Below are 27,966 nucleotides of genomic sequence, written 5' to 3' on the forward strand. Positions count from 1 at the left end.
GAATATTGGCCCCCACTCTCTTCTGGCTTGTAGGGTTTCTGCCAAGAGATCTGCTGTGAGTCTGATGGGCTTCCCTTTGTGGGTAGCCTGACCTTTCTTTCTGGTTGCCCTTAGCATTTATTCATTTATTTCAACCCTGGTGAATCTGATGATTATGTGCCTTGGAGTTGCTCTTCTTGAGGAATATCTTTGTGGTGTTCTCTATATTTCCTGGATTTGAATGGTGGCTTGCCTTGTTAGGTTGGGGAAGTTCTCCTGGATAATATCCTGAAGAGTGTTTTATAGCTTGGATTCATTCTCTGTCACATTCGCATACACCTATCAAAGGTAGATTAGGTCTTTTCACATATTGCCATATTTCTTGGAGGCTTTTTCATTTCTTTTCAGTCTTTTTTCTCTATTCTTGCCTTCTCATTTTATTTCATTGAGTTCACCTTCAATCTCTGATATCCTTTCTTCTGCTTGGTCGATTCAGCTAATGAAACTTGTGTAAAGTTCTCATGCTGTGTTTTTCAGCTCCATCAAGTCATTTATATTCTTCTCTAAGTTGTTTATTCTAGTTAGCATGTCATCTAACCTTTTTTCTAGATTCTTAGTTTCTTTGCATTGGGTTAGCACATGTTCTTTTAGCTCAGAGAAGTTTGTTATTACCCACCTTCTGATGCCTCTTTCTGCCAATTCTTCAGTTTCATTCTCCATCCATCTTTGATCCCTAGCTGGAGAGGAGTTGTGATCCTTTGGAGGAGGAGAGGCATTCTGGTTTTTGGTGTTTTCATCCTTTTTTTGCTGGTCTCTTCCTATCTTAGTGGCTTCATCTACCTGTGGTCTTTGTAGTTGGTGACTTTCAGATGGGGTCTCTGAGTGGACATCCTTTATTGTTGATAATGAAGTTTTTTCTTTCTGTTTTTTAGTTTTCCTTCTAACAGTCAGGCCCCTCTGCTGCAGGACTGCTGGAGGTCCACTCCAGACCCTGCTTGCCTAGGCATCACCTGTGGGGGCTGAAGATAGTATGGGTTGCTGCCAGTTTCTTCTGTTATCTTTGTCCCAGAAGGATACCTGCCAGTTGTCTTCCTGAGCACCACTTTATGAGGTGTCTCTTCGGGCATACATGGGTCAGGGAGCTGCTTGAGGAGGCAGTCTGTCCCTTATAGAAGCTCAGTTGCTGTGCTGGAACTCCGTCATTCCATGCAGAGCTTTTGGGCAGGTATGTTTAAGTCTGCTGCAGCAGAACTCATAACCGCCTCTTACATGCCCTTTCCTAGGAAGGTCGGCTTTATTGATAAGTTCCTGTCATGCTATTGCTTTTTTTCATAGATGCCCTGCCCTGCATGGAGTAGTCTAGTCACAATCTGCCAGCAGAGGTGTTGCTGAGCTGCCACAGGCTCTGCCCAGCTGCTGTGTGAACTGTCTCAGTAGTGGCAGACTGCCTTGGTAGTGGTGGTCACCCTTCCCCCAACTAAGCTTGACACTCCTGGGTCCAGCTGTGCTTGCTGTGAAACTATATCCAGAGCGTTTCAGATTGTTTGTTTTGTGGGGGTGGTACCCGCCAAGCCAGATCGCCTGGCTCCCTGTCTCTGCCCCCTCCCTTTCAGCTGAATGGGTGGCTCCGTCTCACAGGCATTCCAGGTGCCAGTTGAAATGGCCGCCCAGATTTGTGTGAGTTTCTGTGCCCTGAGCTGCATTGGCTGAAACCACTGTGCTAAAAACTCATGGTACTTTTAGGCCCAGGAATCTCCTGGTCTGTGGGCAATGAAAATTTGTTTGGAAATGTGGTGGGCACTCACCCTCTGCATTGTTCTTACCTGGGAACTGCACTCCAGAGTGGTTCCTATTCAGCCATCTTGGATCCTTCCAAAATTGATTTTTATTCTTGGGCCAATAAGACATGTTTCTTAAGAAGTGAAAGTTTATGAGAAATACTAATCTAAAAGTGGGAATTGGGGACTTTGGGACTTTCTGACAAGCATGACTTACAGCAGATTTGTATTTTGAGTTTTAAACATAAATAATGAGAAACATCATTTGATCAGGGGTTTTTGTGCAATGTCCAGAGGCCAGAAACCTCCTAGTAGATGGAGTGAGGGGATGAAATGTCTGGACAATAGTAACAGTTTGTGAAGAATACAAGAGAAAAATTGAAGTCATGTCTACCTTTGACAGTATTTTGCATGTGGTTTCTGTACTTAAGAATACTACAATTTATATAAGTAATATTCCCAGTAACTTGTTCATATGCCAGATATCTCCTGTACACTGTGTCTGGTAATAAAAGGGTAAAAAAGAACATTGTCTCTATCTACATGGATCATATTGCCTTCTGATAAATCTAATGTTAAATGAAGTAGATGTTTCTATAAGATCATAAAAAAGAGGATCCAATCTATTCTAAGTACTGTGGAACTCTTCCCTGAGAAAGTGATGTTAGCGTCATAGTATGATGCTGGTATAAAGATAGACATAGAAATGAAGCAGAAATAGAGCCAAACATAAATGGTCAATTTAATTTTAACAGCAATTCCAAGATCATCTAAAAAGAAAAGAAAATCATTTTGACTAAATGATGCTTGAATGATATCTGTATATGAAAAAAAATGTATTGCACATTACTACATATATATAAATTAATACAAAAAGTAAGCATAATGGTAAACATATATCTCTAACTTCAAATATCTGGAAGAAAGCCTAAAAGAAAATCTTTTTTAACACTGTAGTAGCCATTGTTTTCTAGGACAAAAAATATTAACCATAGAAGAAGAATAAAGCAAAACAATTATGTTTCTCTTTATACTCATCAAAATTTCTAAAATGTAAAAAGAATCAAAATACCAAGTGCAACTGAGGATACAGAATAACTATAATGTTCATACATTGTTGGTAGAATTCAAAATGGTAAAATAACTTTGGTCAACAGTTTGTTAATTTCTTATGAAGGTTAAACGCATCCTTAACAACAGAACATAGTTTTATTTCTAGTTATTTACCCAAGAGAAATAAAAACATACAATACAAAATAGTTGTACAATAATGCCATAACAGCTTTATCATAGCAAAAGAAACCAAAGGCCAGTCACCAAGATAATGAGTTAACAAATTGTGGTATATGTATAAAATGTAATACTTCTCAGCAATAAATAAACTACTGGTACATGCAGCAACATATGTGAAGCTTCCAGATGTAATGCCATGTGAAACATCACACACAAAATGACATAGCATAGTATTCCATTTATATACAACTATAGAAAATAGACATCTAATCTGTATTGCTCTATAGCAGATCTGTGGATGCCTGATATCTGGGGTGGGGAGAATCTTGACTTATATAATAGGCTTAAGGAAACCAGTTGACATAAATAGAACACTGATGTAACAATACTAGAATTCACATTCCTTTCTAGTCTACCTAAAGCATATGGTATATGACTATATGTCATAAACAAAACATCCACAAATATAAAATGTTTTAAATCATTCAGAGCTTATTCTTTAATCACACTAGTATTTTAAGTTAGAAATCAATATTAAAAGGAACACTAGTAAGTCCTCATTTATTAGAAAAAAATGTAAACACATCTAATATGTGAGTTAACTAAAAAAAAAGTCTATGATAACATTGAAATCATTCTCCCTGAGTTAGAGTATGATTCAAAAATAGCTTGTATCCTCACTTGCATACTGGCAGTTCTATCTAGTAAAATAATGAGGAAAAAAAAGACACAATTTAGGCCAGGTATGGTGGCTCATGCCTGTAATTTCAGCACTTTGGGAGGCTGAGGTAGATGGATCACAAGGTCCAGAGTTCAAGACCAGCCTGGCCAATGTGGTGAAACCCCATCTCTACTAAAGATAGAAAAAATTAGCTGGGTGTGGTGGCACGCACCTGTAATCCCAACTACTCAGGAGGCTGAGGCATGAGAATTGCTTGAACCCAAAGGTGGAGGTTGCAGTGAGCCAAGATCATGCCATTGCACTCCAGCCTGGGCAACAGGGTAAGACTCCATCTCCAAAAAAAAAAAAAGTGAATTGAGCAGTGTCTCTATGTGCAAGTCAAAGCTATAACCATAGAAGAATATGCTTAGCTTCATTAGTAATTAATAAGATGTCAATGAAACCTCAATGTTATATCTCTACATACTTGCAAAACTGGCTAATGTGAAAACTATGGGGGGAAAGTGTAGATACATATATTGTTGCTAGAAATATAAATTTGCAGAATTTGGAAATCTCTGGAAGTATCAATAAAACTAAATATATGCACTTTTATAACTCTACAGTTGCACTCTCAGGTACATATTTATAAAACTGTATGTATTTATTCACCAAAAGACACATACCAGAATATTCAGAAGTTCCTATTTATTTTGTATTTACATAATTTAAGTAGCCCAAACTACCTAAAAGCCTATTAATAGGAGAGTGGATAAACTGTGATATTTGTACATAATTAAGTATTCAAGAATGATGGGCGGATCATCTGAGGTCAGGAGTTGGAGACCAGCCCAGGCAACATGGTGAAACCCCTTCTCTACTAAAATACAAAAATTAGCCAGGCATGGTGGCATGTGCCTGTAATCTCAGCTACTTGGAGACAGCCTGGGAAACAGAGTGAGACCATGTTTCAAAAAAAAAAGTATTAGAAGAAAGGGAATTATTAAATGTGCAAAGTCTGCAAGAAGGTAGGGAGGAAGAGAACCAGATAATTTTCATTTTAATAGAAATTGATAAGAATGAAAGATAGAAGTTGGGGCAATTTCATTTTTACTTTTTGATTGTATTATTGTTGTTTTTTTTGCTTATTTTATATTTGTTATAAGTAATCTGCAGAAAAAGTGGGAATATGAAAGACTAGAGGTTGGATAAAAGTGGAAGTTTAGACTAGTGTTTGAGTAGAATGGATACAAGAATTAACTAAAACACACAGATGCATTGTCTGTTAGTTTCAGGTTGGTGGCCATTAATTTATCTAGAAACCAATTTGCTCAATAGGGGTGATATGGTTTGGCTCTATGTCCCCACCCAAATCTCACCTTGAATTGTAATAATCCCCATGTGTTGTGGGAGGGACCCAGTGGGAGGTAATCAAATTATGGGGCCAAGTTTTTCCCATGCTGTTCTCATGACAGTGAATAAGTCTTACAAGATCTGTTTGTTTTATAAAAGGGCAGTTCCCCTGAACAGGCTCTCTTGCCTGCCACCATGTAAGACATGACTTTGTTCTCTTTGCTTTGATTGCCATGTAAGACAGGATTGTGAGCCCTCCCTAGCCACGTCAAACTGTGAGTCAATTAAACCTCTTTCCTTTATAAATTACCCGGTTTCAGGTATGTCTTTATTAGCAGCATGAGAACAAACTAATGCAAGGGGATTCTCTAAAAATGGTAAACAGTCACCTGTGACTCAGTGTTAGGGAAATGGATAATTCAGTTCTGCAAGACATCTGAAGTAGAGAGAGAAGTGAGCTGAGAAATATTAAATATTGCCAAATATTATCAAAATGGTAGAATAATCAAGGTTGAAGAAGTTGAAAATTATAGGTATGTGAAAACATCTGTGGTGTGGAAGCTCTGCATGGGTTGTAGAACTAATGCCATTTGGCCTTTAAGCTTCACACAGCCTAGTTGTTCTTTGCTTATGGTCATGAAAGACATGGGTGTAGGATCAAGGATGGAGACCAGTGCTTTATTACTCTTAGCTCATAGATCCTGAAGCATAATCAAGATGTAAGGTTTAATATTATCACCCAGCCTGCTATGGAAAGGGCAGACCTCAGTGTCCTGACTGGTGGTGCTGAGAAGAGGAAGCTAAGGTTGAAACATTGATATTGAGAAAACCATGCCTAACCTAACCCACTCTTGCTGTCTCTACATGGGAAAGAATATACAAATTTTTCTGAATCTGTTCAAATAAGGTTGTAATATTTTGGAAAATTCGTTCTCATCTAAGCATTTTGCCTTAAGTCAACATGGTTGAAGGATAGATAATTATTGGTATATTACCAATGTGTATATTTTTATAATGGGTCATTTTAAATAAAATTAAAAGGTATTCTAAGTAGCCACCTGAATTGGCCTTATGTTTGTGATTATTTCTTTTTAAGGTAATATAAAATGTTTTTGGCCTAGAGTATCTGCTTTAGAAAAAAATTAGCTTTTAAGCTACTTTTTGACAGGACAAGATTATAACTGAATAAATGTCATATTTCATTTCATGTCTAGCCCTCTCTGTAGTGTTAACACTTTTTTTTAGGTTATTTCATGCATTGATTTCTCCTCTTTCAACCTAATTGTCCTCCTTTGTTGTCACATTCTAATGGAACCTTGACAAAGTACAAATCTGTGAGAATTATATCAGTGGCCCATTAGAATGATTCTTCATATCCAAAGAATGAACTTCCTTCTCAATTTAATTATATACGTTTGACAATTTCAATTTTGAGATGAAACTCCACTTTGCCTGGCTTTGACAAAGCTCCTTATCTGATTTGCCTATGAAGCCACGCTGGCTGTTTAGCATTTTTGAATGCATCTGAAAGGGAGAATGCGCTCAATGCAGACTATTCTTTTAAAAATCTTTTCAGAAACAAAAGAATGGATTAAGCTAGTATTGGGATAAAATTAGCTCTTAACGAGCTAAAAGAGATATTCAGGTTTGATCATAAAAACACTGAATAAGTTATTAATGCATTTTGGTTAATGAAAATATATTTAAGCATTTTCTGTGGTGTAAAATGACTGCCATTAGATCAATCTTGAGATGCAAATGGCACCTATAAGTTAGAAAGACTACAAATATCCTTAAGTCTTTTTAGAAATAGTATATGCTGTCAGTTGTAATCTGCCATTACATATACATATGCCCTTTGACACTGCCTATGCTAACTAACTTCATTTCCAAATAGTTTAACTGAGTACTTTTGATAGGGTTAGGCTCTGTGTCCCTACCCAAATCTCATCTTCAATTACAATCACCTCCAAATGTCAGGGAGTGACCTGTAATTCCCCACATGTTGAGGGAGGGAGGTAACTGGATCATGGTGGCAGTTTCCCCAGTGCTGTTCTTGTGATAGTGAGTTCTCAAAAGATTGGTGGTTTTATAAGGCAGTTTGCTCTGCTCTTGTTTGTGGCTTCTCTCCTGATGCTATGTAAGATGTGCCTGCTTCTCCTTCAGCCAGGCTTGTAAGTTTCCTGAGGCCTCCCTCCCAGACATGCAGAACTGTGAGTCAATTAAACCTCTTTTCTTTAAAAATAACCCTGCCTCAGGTAGTATCTTTATAATAGTGTGAAAATGGATGAATGCAACTTTAAAAAGAAACTCTGGAGTCATAAAATCAAATCCTATTATTTGTTGCAAAATTAAGCAAACAAATTGACTTAATTGTATTGGAGAATAAGGAAAAAAAGATTAATCGAGATTGTATTTATATTGACACATTTTAAAGATTTAACGATAAATATTATATACTTCCATGTTCTAGAAGCTATAATGTGATTTGTTTATGGTTTCTTTGCCTTATTGATATGTTTACTGAGATCCAGATTTTAAAATTTAAATATGTTTTGTTTTGAAATAGTCTTAATTTAAATGTCTTTAAATGGTTTGGGGCCTATAAGGGTGACTGAGTATTTCTATTTGCTCTTCCAAAAAAAAATGCAACTTGGAAATTTGTATATAAATTTTCAAACCACCATCCTAACAAAATGCCTTGGCAAATATGATACTTTCATTTTTCGTGGTGGCAATATGCATTACAAAAGAGCAAAATTCTTAAAAGCAGAATTGTTGGGTAGTCAACTTAAAAATTTTATTGATTCTATTAATGTTAGTATAATTTTTTCATCTATTTGATATCTAAAAATAATCACATAGTGGAAATACCATATTCCTGGAGGCAGGATTATGTAATGAATAAAAACACAAGGTAGAACCAGACTCACTTGGTTCAAATTCTGGCCCTACTATTTATCATCTGTGTTACCTTGAGCAAATCACCAGACCTAGTTCCTTTGTTTATTCATCTATGAAATGAAGATAATAACAGTACTTACCTTATAGGGTTGCTATGAGTTAATTTATGTCAACTGCATACTACTGCATGTAATATAAACGTTAACAATTATTTTAAGCTGTTCTTACACTTGGAACCAATCTCTAGACATTTGTCTTTTAAAAATTGCTTTTGTTCAGGGCCTACATCTACCAGGGGTCTTTGAATTCAGGTAAAACTTGAGACTCATAAGATCATAGTCTACATTTGCTACCAATTTACCAAAAAGGTTACTGGACAAAACATATATCTTCCCAAGCAGTGCCAGGCTTTTCTCTCAGCAGGAGTTTTAGCAGAAGTTGGCATGGCAGTTCACACCGGGATTGGGAAACTGCTTTCCACAGGTGACAGACCAGGTGCAGGAAGGTGAGATTCACATCAGTGGAAGCGAGGTTCACTTAGGCTTAGAATCCTCATGCAAGGCATATGCCTGGTAAAGGTCTTGAATCCATCCTATAGGGAGTTAGACTAGTGTCCTACGAGTAGAAAGCATTCTAGTGTTTTGACACAGTATCTGTGAGAAACTTCCAAAAGCAAAAGAAGGAATATGTACCATGTCATTTTGAACATTCCTCTGGGCTATCACTAATTACAATAGGGTTTTGGATAGGGTTTGCTAGCAGATATTCCAAATTGACATAGTTGTCAAGGATTTATAGTTATTTAGTGTTGTTTTTGTGAAAAGATCCAGACATTCTATATAAACTACTTACTTGGACAAAAAGTTGACATTTCATGAGGAAACAGAAAATGTATTTTATTGTTGCTAAACCTTTTCTGTAGTAAATGGCTATTGATATGTTTTCAAGAGCAAGCCCTTTATCTGTAAACATTTGTAGAATTGGTCCAATTTGTACCATTGTTAAACTGAAACCATATGATACCATAAAGCACAGAAGAGATGCTTTAATAAGAGCAACTGAGACTTATATAGGATAATATTTAATAGGATTGGCATTATTAGGATTGTTTGCAAAAACATTGCATAATTAGCATAAGAGTTTAAGAAGTAATTGAACATAATTACTTATTTATCCATCTAGATACAAAAAAAGGCAGAACTCACTGATTTATGTTTGGACATAGACAACATTGAGCAGCTTATCCTGACATTAATAGACTATCAGGCTCAATTATTTTTATTTTTATTTATTTTTTGATACAAGGTTTCACTCTGCCACTCAGGCTAGGGTGCAGTGGTGCAATCTCAGCTCACTGTAACCTTTGCCTCTTGGGCTCAAGTGATCCTCCCTCCTCAGCCTCCCAAGTAGCTGGGGCAACAGGCATATGCCACCATACCCATGCCTGGCCTTTTTTTTTTTCTTGTAGTTTTGGTAAAGACAGGATTTTCCCATGTTACCTGGGCTGGTCTCAAACTCCTGAGCTCAAGTGATTCCCCAATCTCTGCTTCCCTAAGTCCTGGAATTGGAGGCATAAGCCACTGCACCTGGCCCAGGCTCAGTTATTTTGAAACCACACCAGTATTACAAGAATAAGTATGAGATATCAGCATTGGAAGAATGGCTATCTTCCTATTTACCATGGTAAATGGTATATATCAAATTATTGTAGGAAAGAGGCCTTTAATTTAGGACACAATCCTCTTTGAAAGTTATTTAAAATATTGTCCTTCTGGAAGGGAAGCTGTTTACATATGACAGCATGCAAATATTTAAACATAGCTACAGGAGGCACGAGGAACTTATATGGCAATACTGTTTTTTGTTTGTTTGAAATGGAGTCTCTGTCACCCAGGCTGGAGTGCAATGGCGTGATCTTCACTCACTGCAATTTCTGCCAACCCCCACAACCTGGGTTCAAGCAATTCTCCTGCTTCAGCCTCCTGAGTAGCTGGGATTACAGGCATGTGCCACCATGTCCAGCTAATTTTTGTATTTTTAGTAGAGATGAAGTTTCACTATATTAGCCAGACTGGTCATGAATTCCTGACCTCAAGTGATCCACCTACCTTGGCCTTCCAAAATAATGGAATTACAGGCATGAACCACCACACCTGGCCAACATTATTGTTTTTGATACTTTGGTCAAGAACACTTCATCTAGATGAGAGAGGTATGTTACCAGATATTAGGAAAATGAGTCTCCTCTATGGTAAACATTTCAAGTTATATTTTCCTGGAAGAATTTTCAGTTAATAACAGTGATTTGCAATGGTAAAAGAATTATTTATGGATCTGAGTTTTATAGTCAGTTGTTTTGCTCCACCAGGACTTTAGAATAAATTAACATTCTTGTCTTGGATAGGTACATTTGGGAAGTTCATAAAATTTTGTTCAAATAAGGTGAACACAGATCCAAAAGTAGTGCATTACCTTTGCAAATTTGCCTTTGTTTTTACAGGGATGATCCTATGGAATGTTTCCCCTAACGGATTTTTCATGAAAGTAGACTTGGATAAAAGGATTTTTAATAATTTTTTGCAGACATTAAATTTTGCATCGTTATTCCCTGTGAGTAGCCCTGAGACACTGTTTGGGCCTTGAATACAATTTTATACCATTAGCTACACTTGTCTTTGCCCATTGCTGTGTGGACTGTGATTTAGCTGGTAGGTGTATCTTAGTGCACATAGTTCTTAGACCTCAAAGATCTTCATAGATTGTTCTACAAGAGATCCTCATGAGATAACTAAATTCTTTCAGTAACTGTTCTAATCCGTCTGCAAAACTAGGTTTTTCTGAGTCAAGCAGGGAAGATTTTACTATAACCATTTAGGATTTTAAAAATCAAAGGATTTGGGAGAGGCCAGAATAAAAGATCACTACAACACAGGCAGGGATTTGTTGATTCAGTGAGGAAAGGAGACAAGCCAGTCACACTTTTTGAGGCATGAATTTCAACATCCTCCCTAGACTGCTGGTTGATAGATGATACCACTTACAGAAAAAAAAAATTCAAAAGGCAGGGCACTGAGATGGCAGAAAGAAGCCAGCACCAGAATGCAGCTCCCAGCGAATGAGACTCACTCAGAGGGCTAGAGGACTTCATCATTTCAAATTAGGTGCTGGGTTCATTTCTGTGGGACTGATAGGGCACTGAATTTAGGCCCAGGGAAGGAGCCACAGGACAAGAGCTGCCCTGGGATTGCGGGGGGATCAAGATGAAGAGGGTGTGCATCCCCACTTGAAACATGCAGCCGTCTGGGAGGGTCAGGGGACTTAACCCCCTTGGTGCTCCGTTTCAGATCCTGCACTTACCTCATCCCTCCTGCAACCCATGGTCCACAAGAGCCCTGCCAGATATTGGGGTGCCATGGGTAGGTGATGCAAATCTGAGCAGTGGCTACTGCCAGGGACAGCAAGTTGTTGCAGGGACCTGGGCAGGAGTTTGGACTAATGCCAGCGGGACACACCATCCCACGGAAGGAAGCAGAATGGAAAGCAGGGTAACAGACCCTAAGGCCTGGCAGGCCCCACCTCCACAAAGCTCAAACTGAAGCCTTTGCTAGAGAGCTAGGCAGCAAATTCACCAGCTTGACCCCAACCAGGAAGATTGTGCTCTGGGAGAGACACCATTGGAAAGGCAGGGCCAATCTCACCTGCAAACAAACCCCAGGGAAGGACCACCTACCCAACAACCTGACTGAACCCAAGAGAGCCCAGCAACACCCTCTACAGGCTGAAAAAAATACAGTTCCAACCTCAATAGACAAAAACGTCCACTCAGAGATGCCTCCTGAAATCAGCAACTTCAAAGATTAAAGGGAGATGATAAACCCACGAAAATGGGAAACCAACAGTGCAAAAAGGATGAAACTATCAAAGAACAGAACACCTTCTCCTCCTCACTATCAAGCGAACAAAAAAAGACAAGAGAATGAATCTGACGAATTGACAGAAGCAGGTTTCAGAAGGTAATAACAAACTTCTCTGAGTTAAAAGACAGACCGTGTTCTAACCCAATGCATAGAAACTAAGAACCTTGAAAAAAGGTTAGACAAAATGCTAACTAGAATAACCACCTTAGAGAAGAACATAAACAACTTGATGTAGCAGAAAAACACAGCAGGAGGACGTCACAAGGCATACACAACTTTAACCAGCTGAATTGATCAAGCAGAAGAAAGGCTATCAGACATAGAAGATCAAATCAATGAAATAAAACAGGAAGGCAAGATTAGAGAAAAAAGAGTGAAAAAAAAAGAACAAAACCTCCACGAAGTACGGGATTATGTGAAAGAACCTAATCTACACTTGATCGGTGTACCTGAATGTGATGGGGAGAATGAATCCAAGTTGTAAAACACTCTTCAAGGCAGATACTATCCAATTGGTAAAGAATAATGATGCAATGAAGGAGCCATGTCAATTAACGGGCAAAACAACCAGCCAGTAACAAAATGGCAGGATCAAATTCAAACATAACAACATTAAAGATAAAGGTAAATGGCCTAAATCACCAACCAAAAGACACAGACTGACAAACTGGGTAAAAATCAAGACCCATCAGTGTGCTGTATTCAGGAGACCCATCTCACATGCAAAGATTCACAGACTCAAAAGGGATGGAAAAAGATTTACCAAGCAAATGGAGAGAAAAAAAAAAAAAAGCAGAGGTAGCAATCCTAGTCTCCTCATAAAATGGACTTTTTAAACCAACAAAGATCAAGAGAGACAAAGAAGGGCATTATATAATGGTAAAAGGATCAATGCAACAATAAGAGCCAACTGTCCTAAATATTTATGCACCCAATGCAGGAGGACCCAGATGCATAAAGCAAGTTCTTAAATACCTACAAAGAGCCTTAAAGTCTCCCACTATTATTGTGTGGGAGTCTAACATTCACTGACAATAGTGGACAGATCAACGAGACAGAAAGTCAACAAGGATAACCAGAACTTGCAAGCAGATTTGGACCAAGTTGACCTAATAGACATTTATAGGATACTCCACCCCAAATCCACAGAATACACATTCTTCTCAGCACCACATTGCATTTACTCCAAAACTGACCACATAATTGGAAGTAAATCACTCCTCAGCAAATGCAAAAGGACAGAAATCATAACAGTCTCTCAGATCACAGCACAATCAAATTAGAACTCAGTATTAAGAAAAGCACTCAGAACTGCACCATCACATGGAAACTGAACAACTTGATCTTGAATGACGAATGGATAAACAATGAAATGAAGGCAGAAATAAAAATGTTCTTTGAAACCAATGAGAATGAAGACACAGTGTACCAGATGCTATGGGACACATTTAAAGCAGCATCTAGGGTAAATTTATAGCAATAAATGCCCACATGAGAAACAAGGAAAGATCTAAAAGCAATACCCTATCAACAAAATTGAAAGAGCTAGAGGAGCAACATTAAAAAAACTCAATAGCAAGCAGAACACAAGAAATAACTAAGATCAGAGCAGAACTGAAGGAGATAGAGACAGATTAAAACCTTCAAAACAATCAGTAAATCCAGGAGCTGGTTTTTTGAAAAGATCAACAAAACAGACCGCTAGTTAGACTAATAAGAAGGAAGAGAGAATAATAGAATAGCTGCAATAAAAAACAATAAAGGGGAGATCAACACCAATTCCTTGGAAATACAAACTGCCATCACAGATTACTACAAACATCTCTATGCACATAAACCAGTAAATCTGGAAGAAATGGATAAATTCCTGGACACTTGCACACTCCCAAGACTAAGCCAAGAAGTAAGTGGAAACCCTGAATAGACCAATAACAAGCGCTGAAGTTGAGGCAGCAAGTAATAGCCTACCAACCAAAAAAAGTCCAGGTCCAGATGGGTTCACAGCTGAATTCTACCAGATGTACAAAAAGGAGCTGGTACCATTCCTGTTGAAACTATTACAAACAATACAAAAAGAGGGAATCCTCCCTACCTCCTTCTATAATCTCAACATCATCCTGATAACAAAATCTGGCAAAGACACAACTAAAAAAAGTAAACTACAGGCCAATATCCATGATGAACATCGATGTAAAAATCTTCAATAAATTACTGGCAAACTGAATCCAACAGCACATCAAAAAGCTTAGCCACCATAATCAAGTAGGCTTCATACCCGGGATGCAAGGCTGCTTCAACATACTCAAGTCTATAAACGTCATCCACCACATAAACAGAGCCAAAGACAAAAACCATATGATTATATCAATAGATGCAGAGAAGGCCTTCAACAAAATTCAACAGCCTTTATGCTAAAACCTCTCAATAAACTAGGTATCAATGGAACGTTTCTCAAAACAATAAAAGCTATTTATGACAAACCCACAGCCCATATCATACTGAATGGGCAAAAATTAGAAGAATTCCCTTTAAATCCAGCATTAGACAAGGATGCCCTCTCTCACCACTCCTATTCAATATAGTATTGGAACTTCTAGCCAGAGCAATTAGGCAAGAAAAAGAAAGTGCATTCAATTAGGAAAAGAAGAAGTCAAATTGTCCTGATTTGCAGACAACATGATCACATATTTAGAAGACCCCATCATATCAGCCCAAAACCTCCTTAAGCTGATATGCAAGTTCGGCAAAGTCTCTAGATACAAAATCAATGTGCAGAAATCACAAGTATTCCTATACACCAATAACAGACAAACAGAGAGCCGAATCATGAGCAAATTCCCATTTACAATTGCTACACAGAGTATAAAATACCTAGGAATACAACTAACAAAGGAGGTAAACGATTTCTTCAAGGAGAACTACAAACCACTGCTCGAGGAAATAAGAGAGGACACAAACAGATGGAAAAACATTCCATGCTCATGGTTAGGAATAATCAATATTGTGAAAATATTGATTCTTGAATACTGCTCAAAGTAATTTACAGATTCAATGCTATCCCCATTAAGCTACCATTGACTTTCTTCACAGAAGTTGAAAAAAACCACTTTAAACTTCATATGTAACCAAAAGAGAGCCTACATAGCCAAGACAATCCTAAGAAGAAAAAAAAAAAAGCTGGAGGCATCACACTATCTGACTTCAAGCTATATTACAAGGCTACAGTAATCAAAACAGCATGGTACCAAAACAGAGACATAGACCAATGGAACAGAACACAGGCCTCAGAGGCAATGCCGCACATCTACAACCATCTGATCTTTGACAAACCTCACAAAAACAAGCAATGGGGAAAAAATTCCCTGTTTAATAAATGGTGTTGGGAAACTGGACCCCTTCCTTATACCTTGTACAAAAAATTAACACCCAATGGATTTAATATTTAAACTTCAGAACTAACACCATAAAAACCCTAGAAGAACACCTAGACAAAACCATTCAGGATATAGGCACAGGCAAGGACTTCATGACTAAAACACCAAAAGCATTGAAAACAAAAGCCAAAATAATAGACAAATGGGATCTAATTAAACTTTAGAGCTTCTGCACAGCAAAAGAAACAATCATTGGAGTAAACCAGCAACCAACAGAATGGGAAAAAGTTTTTGCAGTCTACCCATCAGACAAAGGGCTAATATCCATAATCTACAAAGAACAAAAGCAGATTTACAGGAAAAAAACAAACCCATTCAAAAGTGAGCAAAGGATATGAACACTTTTCAAATGAAGACAAATATGAGGGTGGCAAAAAATGCTCATCATCACTGGTCATTAGAGAAATGCAAATCAAAATCACATTGAGATACCACCTCATGCCAGTTAAAACGGCAATCATGAAAAAATCTGGAGGCAGATGCTGGAGAGGATGTGGAGAAATAGGAACACTTATACACTATTGGTGGGAGTGTAAGTTAGTTCAACCATTGTGGAAGACAATGTGGCAATTCCTCAAGGACCTAGAAATAGAAATTCAATTTGACCCTGCAATCCCATTACTGGGTATATATCCAAAGGATTATAAATCATTCTATCATAAAGACACATGCACACGTATGTTCACTGTGGCACTGTTTGCAATAGCAAAGACCTGGAACCAACCCAAATGCCCACTGATGATAGACTGGACAAAAAAAAAAAGCGGCACATATACAGCATGGAATACTATGCAGCCATAAAAAACGATGAGTTTGTGTCCTTTGTAGAGACATGGATGAACCTAGAAACCATCATTCTCAGCAAACTGACACAAGAGCAGAAAACCAAATACTCATAAGTGGGCGATGAACAATGAGAACACTTGGGCACAGGGAAGGGAACAGTACTCACAGGGCTAGGTTGGGGGGTGGAGGGGAGGGGTAACACTGGGAGAAATGCCTAATGTAGGCAACAGGTTGAGGGGGATGGAGACAGCAAACCACCATGGCATGTATGTATTTATGCAAAAATCCTGCAGGATGCAGGACATGCACATGTACCCCAGAGCCCAAATACAATTTAAAAAAATCAAAAGGAAATGAAATAAATGCAAAGCGTACAAGACAAAATTACAGGGTTAAAAGGAAGAAAGCAGAATATAAGTTATAGAATAAGACCAAAGTCACTGGTGAAATCCTCAATGACACGAGGTCCTTGTGACCTGCTTCCAAAATGACTTTGTGATGGTGTAGAGCCTTTAGGACAAACCCAGTATTTTCATGTTTGAGCAATAGTATTACCAAAGATTCTCAACAGTATTCCTTTTATCACCCCATTTAGAAAAACTGGCTTATTTCTGTGGTGGGATTGGAAACCCATCATAATGATTAACCCAGCAAAATCTGGATTCCAGGAGGTTTTGCTAATTATTAAAAGACAGATTTGAACTTGCGATCTGTCTGTGGAGTAATTTAATAACAAAATGTATTATTCTATTCAAAGCCTAGTATGCTTTTAAGTTGCATACAAATTCAGAAGCTCCAAATGTCCTCCAAAATACATTTGAGTTCTTCATGAAATCCTTTTTAATGTTTGTAAAACATTTGTCATTCCTGCCACATGCACAGATTTTATATTTCTGGCTTCAAAAAGTAAAAAGACTTAAAGACGTGCAGTTGCCAAGTATTACTCCCTTTCACATTACATATTTTTGCAGTTACCTTTTCAAGGATTTCAGGTTTGGCACATAATGGAGTTAATTAAAATTTTTTTCTCTGGAAGCAGCCAGGCAGGCCACTGCCTCAGGCACATAACCTCAACTTACTCCTTTCCTCTGCTCATTTATTCTGTATGTGAGAAAAGACTCCTTGAACAGCAAAGGTAGAGTACTCAGGCCAGGCAGCTGCAGATGGATTTTAGTAATTACAGCGCCAGTGTTTGAATCTCAACCCTGACAGCACGCATCACAGAGGGGTGACAGTGGAGGCAAATCTGCCTGTATGAGTTGGCGGTGGATGACAATCTGCCAAGCTAAAATAATGCAAGAGATATTGGTTGTATAAAAATGAACCAACTAGCTGGTCTCAGTGGCTCACGTCTGTTATCCCAGCACTTTGGGAGGCTGAGGCAGGTGGACCACTTAAGGTCAGGAGTTTGAGGCAAGCCTGGCCAACATGGTGAAATCCCATCTCTACTGAAAATACAAAACTTAACTGGGCCTAGTGGCAGGCACCTCAGCTACTTGGAAGGCTGAGGTGGGAGAATTGTTGGAACCCAGGAGGCAATGAGCCGAGATGCACCACTGCACTTCAGCCTGGGTGACAACAGCAAGACTTGGTCTCCAAAGGAAGAAAAAAGAATTAGCTTAGTGCTAAGGTATTTTATAAGATTCTAGGAATACCTTTTTATTTTTCCTTGAGATTGGCTGTGTACCCAAACTAGAAATATTAACAAAAACAGAATCATGTGGAAAAATATTTCTTTTCTTAATCTTATTAATGCATGTTTATCATTAAGCAATTTTGTCAGTTTTCATAGTAAAAAAGGAAGTAATATTTAATTAAAATCAACTATTTGGCAGTTACCCTACTAGTTTATTTACATGCATTACTTTTCCTTTAATAAACTTTTTCTATTTAATAGTGAAAGGACTAGGGCAAAAATGGTTAAATGATTTCTCCAAATTGCAGACCTGAAATTTAAACTCAATTTCATTTGACTATAGAGCCCCATTATCTTAAACTATTCCCTGAGGAGAATTCTCAATTGTTGTTTGTATAAAATTATTTATAGACTTTATTGCAGATAATCCTGTGTTACAGAAAGAGCTCAGGATTCTCTCCTGGAAATAGAAAGATCCATTACAAAGAAAAGAGTGACCATCTGGCCTTGTATTATGTGGATTGGGGCCCTGAAGAGTTTATATGATATCACTGAAAGCCAGGAGAAAGGAATTAATCTCTCTATGATAGTATCTTAGAAGATAGATCGTGGATCCATTGATATATCAGATTAATAGAAAATGATCAAAAATAGATGTATTGATTGATATAGATAATTATACATAGTTATATAAAAAAAGATTAATTCATTCATTCCTGGGGTTAAAGCAAGGTGGTATTCTTTAGCTTCTATAACATTACATCTCTTTACATTTTTTATTGCATTCTGGAATAATAGCCCTTTTTTCTTCCCCCCCCCCACACCCCAACAGTTGGACAGTGTCACCTCCCTGATCCAAGCAGCTAAAAATTTAATGAATGCTGTGGTGCAAACAGTGAAAATGTCTTACATTGCCTCAACCAAGATCATCCGAATCCAGAGTCCTGCCGGGCCTCGACACCCAGTTGTGATGTGGAGAATGAAGGCTCCTGCAAAAAAACCCTTGATTAAAAGAGAGAAGCCAGAGGAAACATGTGCAGCTGTCAGACGAGGCTCAGCAAAGAAAAAAATCCATCCAGTGCAAGTCATGAGTGAATTTAGAGGAAGACAAGTCTACTGAAACCACTATGCTACATATAGTGCCTATATGACAAATTCCTGGCTAACCACACTGCTTTATTTTACACTTGATAAGTTCTGTAATTTCACTAAGTTTTGCTGTTTAACTCACAAATAACATAAAATATTGGGCGCTAAATCAACATAAACAATATATATTTGGGATCATGTCATTGTCATTTCTGTATGATCACCACCTAATAATGAATATTTGCTTGTTGAATGAATGAAATTATCACATATCATTCAGTCTTTCCCATCACAAAGATTATCTACTGTTCATTACCAAATAAACACAGGAGATGCAAGAGAGTCCTGTTTATCTGTAATACTTCAAGTACATTTACCATTCATATTTTCAATTAAAACACTAACATGAGCTCCTGACTTGGTTTTTTAATAGAAGCAAAAGACTTATATGAAATATTTTCCCATTTCATCTCCATACTTTCTTTACATGATCTAACCTGGCACCTAACCTGGCAGAAATGTATGATTCCTACATACATTTCTTCCATGAATCATACAGAATCTGTTTTTTGTTTCTTAAAAAAAAAACTTTTAATCTCTAGATATCTGTACTCATTGTCAACTTTTTAAGCTAACATCCATTATAAACTAATCAAAATAGGCCACTTGCTGGATTTTGAAGGTCAAGGTTCGTTATTAATGAAATGCTTTATTAACATTATGAAAGTTACAATGAGTTCTGATGCCACATACACACCTTTAGGGTTTCCATTGTGTTAGAGAGTTCTGCACTTTTGAGGGTTAGATCTATCAGAATATGCATGTGTAAGAAGACTTATCACCCACTGGGGAAATGAGATACCAAACTGTATCCCAGTGTGAGTTATATTGATAACAATAGAAGTGCAAGTTCTCTAAGACTCTATTTTTACGAATATAAAAATACATTTTTATCAGCTTGCAATTGTAATTAAAAGGAAACTCCAAGTTAGAAAACCTTTTGGCATTGAGTAAAATATAACCTCATGAATTGTACCATTGAACTATTAAGCAAAGTTAATGGCAATGAAGCTGGAGTAATTTCAATAACACTCTTTTAAATAAAAGTCACTGGGGTCATTTATAACTCCAGTCATTATGTTCATTCCTAGTTGAGTTCATAATGGACTTCATAATAGTTTTAGAGTATAGTGTACCTCTCTCTCTCATTCTCTCTCTCCGTGCCCCCCCCAAGACCCCACCCCTCTTTCTTTCACAAAGTGCCCTTAATAGAAACTCCTTCATGGAGGCAAGTTTTGTTTTCATGTTTTCTCATTCTTAAAGTTCTGATTCACAGATTTTTTTAAAAGAAAACATTTTCTATTCTACATTATCATAATAATATTATATTGTAACTTTCTGCTTGTAAAACATTCCCATTGCCATGAGAGTTGTCTCGACAATGATGTAAGCTTAGATTGATGAGAAAAAAATTATTTTACATACAATACCAGTTGCTATTAGGAGGACTGGTTTGGGTGAAAGGATGCATGAAACATATGAAAGCATAAATATTGAGAGTATGATATGTGTGGAATCTTAAGCATAATTGTATGGGAAAAGAAGGATCTATTTAATAGGTTATTAATTACAGAGGAAGTGTTAAATTTCTTGTAATGAATTATTTCAGTTTTCCAGGTAGCTGGATTGCCTGAGTTCAGTATGAACTACCTGGGAGGTGAAGGCAATAAACTCCTCCCCGTTTTACACTATAGACTGTCCTACAATAACTATTTTGAACAGAATTCACACCCCAGAATAAAAGGCAGTGAAGAAGGGAATTAGGGAATTCAGATGATTCTGTTTTTCAGAACTATCTAGATTATTGAGGCAAATAGAGACTCTTTTATTGAAATGCTCCCATCATTTTCTGCTTTAAGTGTAGATGTTACAAGAGTGACAGCTGTGTTACATCCTTCTTCCAGAAAGAAGTATAAGTTTATAATTTAGTGGATAAATGAATTTTATTTTAATCACCAACTACCAGCTGTATGGAATTTTTTTTTAAATCACCAAACTACCAACTGTGTATCTTAGCTCCTAAAGCCACATGCCCAAGAATTATAAGCATCTCATGTAGAAAATCCAATGTTCACTTGACCCGACATCATCTTTCCACATGTTGGAGTTTAGAACATGCAGTATTGGACACCAAAAGAACAGAAGTAACTTGAAATTATACAGTAACTGGGCCGGGCACAGTTTCTCATGCCTGTAAATGTCAGCAGGTTGGCAGGCTGAGGTGGGCAGAGCATGAGGTCAGGAGTTTGAGCCCAGCCTAACAATTACCAAATATCTTCCATCTCTTTGATAAAAATGACTTTTTAAAAAAAAAATTTTATTGAATTTTAGGTTTTGGGGTACATGTGCAGAACATGCAAGACAGCTGCATAGGTACACACATGGCAGTGTGTTTTGCTTCCTTTCTCCCCTTCACCCACATTTGACATTTCTCCCCAGGCTATCCCTCCCCAGCTCCCCCACCCCCACTGGCCCTCCCCTTTTCCCCCCAATAGACCCGAGTTTTTACTACTCCCCTCCCTGTGTCTATGTGTTCTCATTATTCATCACCCGCCTATGAGTGAGAATATGCGGTATTTCATTTTCTGTTCTTGTGTCAGTTTGCTGAGAATGTTCTCCAGATTCATCCATGTCCCTACAAACGACACAAACTCATCCAAAGTGAGATGTGAACAAGTTCTCCTCTTTAACAAAGGCAGATTTTCAGCTTAGCTCAAAGCAAACTATAATTAAACAAAATAATGAAAATTTTAACTCAATGAATGTCCCAGGAGTTAATCTGCTGTAGTAATCAATGGTGCCATAAAAACAAAATGCATAGAGCTGAAAAAGGCATCTGTCCACCTCAGTGAATTCCTGCAGCAGGCAGCATTTCAAAATTTAGTTTGATTCAAACCTGCTGATAAAAACAAATGCTTATATGCGAGAAAAACTAGCAGCAAGATATTAATAAATCTATTTTGTAGTTAATCAACAAGCATGACACATTTATATTTAGATATTTCTTCTGACAGGAATGCCAGAAATTCCTTAATGAGAGTGATAATTTGGTGATCCATCTATGTACTTTTGATGTCTCATCACAGAGATTGGTGCTTCCTCTGATAATACATTTGCTTGATCCTGCTAATAAGAACTTACCTTTCTTTTTTATTCAAATCCATTTATGTTGGGAAAAACATTGCTTGAGAGGGAGGAGCAGGTGGTTATGATCCATAAGTGCAGTTCCATCCCTGGATATCCACCAGCATCCCTGCCAAATGTTAGACTGAAATTAGAATTAAAATTTCAAAAATATTGATGAAATAATAATCCACAAAAGGGTCTTTGCCTAATTAGAGAAATTTGAAAATTTTTATCAAATATAAAAAAGTGAGAAATAGAAATCATTCCCTTTCATTTATCACAAATTAAAATTATTGGAGTAAAATGTTTCTTTCAAGTGAGTTTCTGAATAGTTCTTGGGTCAAGAAAAAATTCAAACACTAAATTTCTAAGCTAATTTGTTCATTGTTTATGTTTATTATATGAGTGCAAACTACAAATGTATTAGAAAAAAACAATATAGTCTTTGCATTCACAAGTGTGCCTTCTCGCCTTTGAAATCTCTTAATATAGGATCAATATAATATATTCATTCCCCATAAAAATCTCTTACGTACAGGGAATAAGGGCCTCCAAGCTACACAGAGACAACCATTCTTGCAGTCTGGCATTCTTTTTTTTTTGAGACTGAGTTTCGCTCGTTACCCAGGCTGGAGTGCAATGGTGTAATCTCGGCTCACCGCAACTTCTGCCTCCTGGGTTCAGGCAATTCTCCTGCCTCAGCCTCCTGAGTAGCTGGGATTACAGGCATGCACCACCATGCCCAGCTAATTTTTTTGTGTTTTTAGTGGAGACGGGGCTTTCACCATGTTGACCAGGATGGTCTCGATCTCTTGACCTCGTGATCCACCCGCCTCGGCCTCCCAAAGTGCTGGGATTACAGGCGTGAGCCACTGTGCCCGGCCACAGTCTGGCATTCTTGACACCTTTACCTTCAAAGGCCATCTGTTTTCAATTTCAAGCTTAAATTGTTAACATACAATTAAGTGCTCAATTTGGACCTTCAAACCAAATAATTAATACTCCTCAAATTAAATAATGAGTGGCTAAAATGCCTAACATGTAACAACAAGGTAAGTGACTTCAAGGGCTTCCTAAACCTTCACTTTGAGGGTAGTCTCATTTCACCCACCTCTGGGCAAGGTATCCTCTGGTAACTAATAACAATTTCCTACCGAAATAGTTCAACTGGGACTGCCCATCACAGCAAATTACTCCAGTTAATGCCCTTTCCTCTTCTTCGGTGCACCAAAAATATCTCTCCCATCTCTCATCTCTATCCCAGTTATTAATTGGCTAATATATTTTTCAGAGTTTTAGTCAAAATTATGAATTTTAATTTCTAGCAGCATTATTCCTTTAGTCTTTCTATTCCCCAAAAACATTCTTAATTTTTTTGGTGTCAAATGTACATTTCTGTCCTAGAGGTTGGGGTTCCCATGGCTACAGATTTCTGCATAGTGGCAGAACGAGTGGAACAGGATCTGAGACTTCATAGTGGTACCAACCATTCTTTTGTGAACTCACTGCAGAAAGGACAGCCTCTTTTAGTTTCATTGTAAGTAGTTCTCTAGGTTGGTGAAGTAGGCACCAGAATCTCAATTTGAATGAAATCTGTACTTTCTTTTGTTGGCCTATTTTTTTGCAAAGACAACTTGCCTATTATATATTTAGGAATCAAATATTCATCTTTTCTGTTTGTAAAGTCAGAAATATTTTAGTTAAAAATAACACAATTGTTATATTATTTTAATAATTTTTAAGTAAAGAAGGAAAATTTCTGCCACCTGAGATGTTACTGTTTTTATTATATGTCACATACCAGGAAAGAACACTTATTTAGATGAAAATTTCACTTCTTTCTTTATGACTCTTCTCATACCATTATGATACGTTTAGCGTTAGTATATTCCATTTTACCACCAAACAAATAAGCCAGGACTAATAACAATAGCAGTTTGAGAGTTTATATTTGGGCATTTTGGTTCTAATTAGGAAAGAAAATGTGGATGCTATTAAAACTAGTTGCAACTAAAAATGTTTGGAATGAGGCTACTAAGACAATCTTAGACATCTCAAAGAGAAAGAAAGACTAATTAAAATATTAAATACTTTTTTGCCATTTTAACGGATTCACATGAAAAAGAACATATCTTCTATTAAAGCAAAATACAGAACAGTTTAAAACACTAGTCTTCTTGCATGTGAATATTTTCCCCCTAACAGACAAGACAGAATCCATTTCTGGACACTCTAAAAGAAAATAATGTTAATGGAGAGAACTCTTTCCAAATGGAACTCAATCTGACCAGAATCCCATCTGCAGGCAATAGACTGGCTGTGGGGCTGACCTTAAGTTTTATCCTGAGATGAGATGCTTCATGACTGCTTGGCTGAATTATGGCATCTAGCAGTCCCCACTGATTTGTGGGAACAAAACACATGGATTGATATTCAATATGAGTTTGGTAAGTTGGAGAAAAATTGAGACAATACCGAGTAGTCTAAAAGGACGAAAAATAAGTACACGCCAGAGGTAGGGAATGGTAAGAGAGGGGTAGATGCAGAAGCAGTTAGTTTTCATAGACAGAAGAGGGAAGAGTTTTTTCGTTCTATGAAGATTAGGCAGCCCTCCTGAGGAAAACATTAAGGATAGAATGAGACGCTTGTCTTGACAGTTTGGTGGTTTAGTGAAGTCATGTTGAAGGCAAAAGAATGAACTACACAAACTTTGAGCATGATTTAGTAATATTGTTTGTATGCTGAGAAACAGAAATTCAGCCACTCTCCTGATTAATGATAGGTGAAATTCTTCCCAATATCAGAGCTAATCTGGGTAATCAGACATTCATATATTTAATGACTATTTGTTAAATAACTATGATGGTCCAGGCACTATTCTAGGTTCTTAGGATATACTAGATAACAAAACAAATAATAATCCTTGCCCTCACATGCCAGCTTTGTATTAAATGCTATCATCTTATTCAATCCTCCACATAACCCTATAGGGTAGACATTCACTCCATAGATAAAGAAACTGAGGCTTAAACAGGATGAGAATCTTGCTCAGAGTCTCACTGGCTTTAAAATAAGGTTTATTGCACCCCATGTTCTGAACTTTTAGCCACCACAATATCCAGATTTCTTGGAAATTTTAATTGAATTTGTCAGTTAATAATGAGATACATATTTCAAATGCTGGCTGGCCTTCTGTGTAAAAGCAAAAAATAAATAAACTTTAAAAATATATCAATATATATCTTACATCAATCAAAGCAGATAAATGATTAGCCAAATATTCTCACTGCTAATAACTGAGTGTAGAGTGTCAGCTATGTGGGAAGTAAATTATTTACGTGATCTGAAATAAGAGGGCAACACTTGCCTAATTACTTTTGTTGCAACAGAGAAGAAAGCTTCAGTAGAAGTGTCTGTTTCAGCCCATCTTCAGTGTTGGTTAATACCATTTGTTGACACCATTTCTTTCCTCTTTTACTGCTAACTAACGTGTGACTGTGTTTAAAATTATAGATTGCAGGAGAGTGTTGGCCAAGGATTATTGTAGTAGGATAAAGTTTCCCTGTATTTGAAATTTACCCAAATTGTAGCAAATACATCTTTCCTTCTTTATGGTCACACATGTGTATAGTATGTGCCTGAATACAGGTAAACTTCATCTTTTAACAACACATGGCCTTTTTAAGAGCCAACTGAAGGCTAGACTCTTCTTGCCCCATGTTGCTGGATAGACTTTCAAATCTCAGGCCTTGGAGAGTTAGGTGATATTTCTTATGGTGGAGCCACATAAGAAATACATGCATTCCTACTTTGAACAATGAAATGTGTATATTTGGGATCTTCACTTTTATGTATCTGGTAGTCATGATGGTGTTTATCCCCATCTGTAGGAAAGGAAAGCCCTCAAGAAGAAAATTCTCTTTCAAAAAGGCTCAGATTTCTAACAATTGTCTAAAAATTTCTTCAATAGAGAACTTGTACAAAAGCCATTTAATATTAGCAGAGTAGTCCCTGTGTTTTTATTTCAAATGAGATATTTTCCAGTTCTAAAGTTTATTTCCTTGGCATTTTCAAGAACAATGGTTATTTTTAGTTCTGGTTATTTTGTCTTGGAGGTCCTGTGACACTTCTTTAAACATTTAAAGCCCCCTTTGAATAGTTGTATCAATAGTTCAAAACCCTGCGGATGTCTTGTTTTTCTATTCTGACAGCCAAGCTTATGCAGTCTCAGGCCAACCTTAGGTATGTCACATCAATTTCCCATCTGAGTAAATTACCTGAACCTTTTTGTGGTGTTCACTGAAAGTGGAGCTTCTACTAAGGGAATTCTTTGACCTGGGCTTTTAACAGTAGATTTGTACTGGATTGTTTATCAATAAAGCAAAGGAGTAAGTCAGAGATGTTAGTCCCTGCTCTCAAACAGAACTTTCCTCCTTCCTGAATATTTAAACATAAAATTTTAAACTGCTATAAAAATCGTGTTCCATTGCTTGCCAAATCTTATGCCATTATAATGCTCTATTCTTATATGTTAGCATATATGGTGTCCATGGGGATATAAATATGAGAACTTCAGCAACTGTCTTGCAGGGTTAAGCTGTGCTATTTGTTGATTTTGCAAATTTTTCTCATGTGGTACAGTCTCTCCAAAGAAAATTTCCTTAGATCTAAATGACAGCATAATGGTTTCTCCTCCACATCCGTGACTAACAAGTCCCTGAAAGCAGAAGTAGACATATGTTATGCCCAATTTAGTACCTAATAATTGAGGCTTAAAACAAAATTTTCTTGGGCAAGTTGGGTGATTAAATATGAATTAAAACTTCCAGAGAAAGATTTCCAGATGCCCCTGTTTTCCATTTTGATTATGGTTTTAGTTTCATAGCAACTTGGGGAAAAAATTCACTTACTTTATGTACTATTACAAGCAACAACTTCGACAGCTTAAACTTAGTGACCTCTCTGAAGGTAATATGCACATTATAATTTAGGATAAAAGCAGATTTAAACTAAGAATTTCTGAGATGAAATAAAAGTAAGCGATTCATAACAGTCACGTTTATTGCAGCAATATCTTGGGAGCTTAAGTTTAGTGGCACTTGAGGTACTTCTAAGCATCTTGCTTGTACATTTTACCCTGCTCTGCAGAGACAGAATGTGATTGAATGAACTGCCCATTATATTAATGACCAGTTTAAAGCAGTTTTGTGCTTTGGCTATAGATACAATTTGGCAAAAACACTGTAAGTCTTTCTGATCCAGATTTATTCTTAAGGTATTTTTGCCAATCAATAAAAATGAATTATTTACCCAGAAATCGAAACAGCTCTTTATTATCCTATGACATTGACACAGAAACCCAAATACTCCTTGTCTGAAATCCTGTATGTTTTTGTGTTTAACTGAATTAATAATTTTTTTAATTGTGCTCTTGATTGCATTATTTCACACATGTAACAGTGGGTTTGTTTTGGTTATATAGTATTATTTTACTTTATTCTAATTTCAACTCATGTCACTCTGTAGCTCATTAAGAATTTGTTCAACTGATAATTAAACCGTGTGTATTAAAGCAATAAAAATGAAAAGATTGGCTATGTATTTTACGTTGATACTTGGTGGTGTGTTTCTTGGGTGTGGCAAAAAAAAATGGAGGTTAATGAATTGCTGAGTAGTCCAACCATATGTTTCTAAGTGTCACTTTCATTCTTATTCTCTTTGTTTTACATATTATAATTCAGGAAGGTACAAACTACTGCATGCACAGAAGTAACCTGAAGCATATCTGACAGAATTAAATTTGTAGTAAAAATGAGCCTTTTTGGTCTAATACAGGCATTAGTCTTGGGCATTAGACATGCCTTTAATAGTTCTGTCTGTGTAGCTCAAGAGTTGTTCTTTAACTTAGGACTTTATGAAAATGACTAATACCTTTTCTGAGAATATCTGAACACATACTCCATAGTGATCATGGAATAATACCATTGGTTCTACCAATGCTCTTTTATCT

At 37.1% G+C, this 27,966-nt stretch overlaps 2 protein-coding genes across 8 annotated transcripts in view; one reads left to right on the forward strand and one right to left on the reverse strand.

Moving 5' to 3' along the window:
• Positions 1 to 27,557, forward strand: part of CTNNA3 (catenin alpha 3) — a 1,887,341-nt gene extending 1,859,784 nt beyond the window's left edge. For all 5 annotated transcript variants that reach the window (XM_078345825.1, XM_035266221.3, XM_078345826.1 and 2 more), the window contains one exon: positions 18,514 to 27,557. In XM_078345825.1, the coding sequence (XP_078201951.1) occupies positions 18,514 to 18,801 (288 nt within the window). In that variant the 3' untranslated portion in view covers positions 18,802 to 27,557. The remainder of the gene's footprint in view (positions 1 to 18,513) is intronic.
• The window catches only part of LOC144578687 (uncharacterized), a 289,035-nt gene that overhangs the window by 3,060 nt on the left and 258,009 nt on the right, over positions 1 to 27,966 (reverse strand). Inside the window, exons 3-5 of one of the 3 annotated variants that reach the window (XR_013524954.1) lie at positions 21,972 to 22,083; positions 18,592 to 18,670; positions 2,477 to 8,523 (exon numbers count right to left, since the gene is read on the reverse strand). The gene's annotated coding sequence lies outside the window, so the exon portion shown is untranslated. Of the gene's footprint in view, positions 1 to 2,476; positions 8,524 to 18,513; positions 18,671 to 21,971; positions 22,086 to 27,966 lie in introns of those variants that run through there. The other 2 variants (XM_078345827.1, XR_013524953.1) reach the window with 2 other exon arrangements.

Source organism: Callithrix jacchus, chromosome 12, assembly GCF_049354715.1.
Source record: "Callithrix jacchus isolate 240 chromosome 12, calJac240_pri, whole genome shotgun sequence".
Taxonomy (NCBI): Eukaryota; Metazoa; Chordata; class Mammalia; order Primates; family Cebidae; genus Callithrix; species Callithrix jacchus.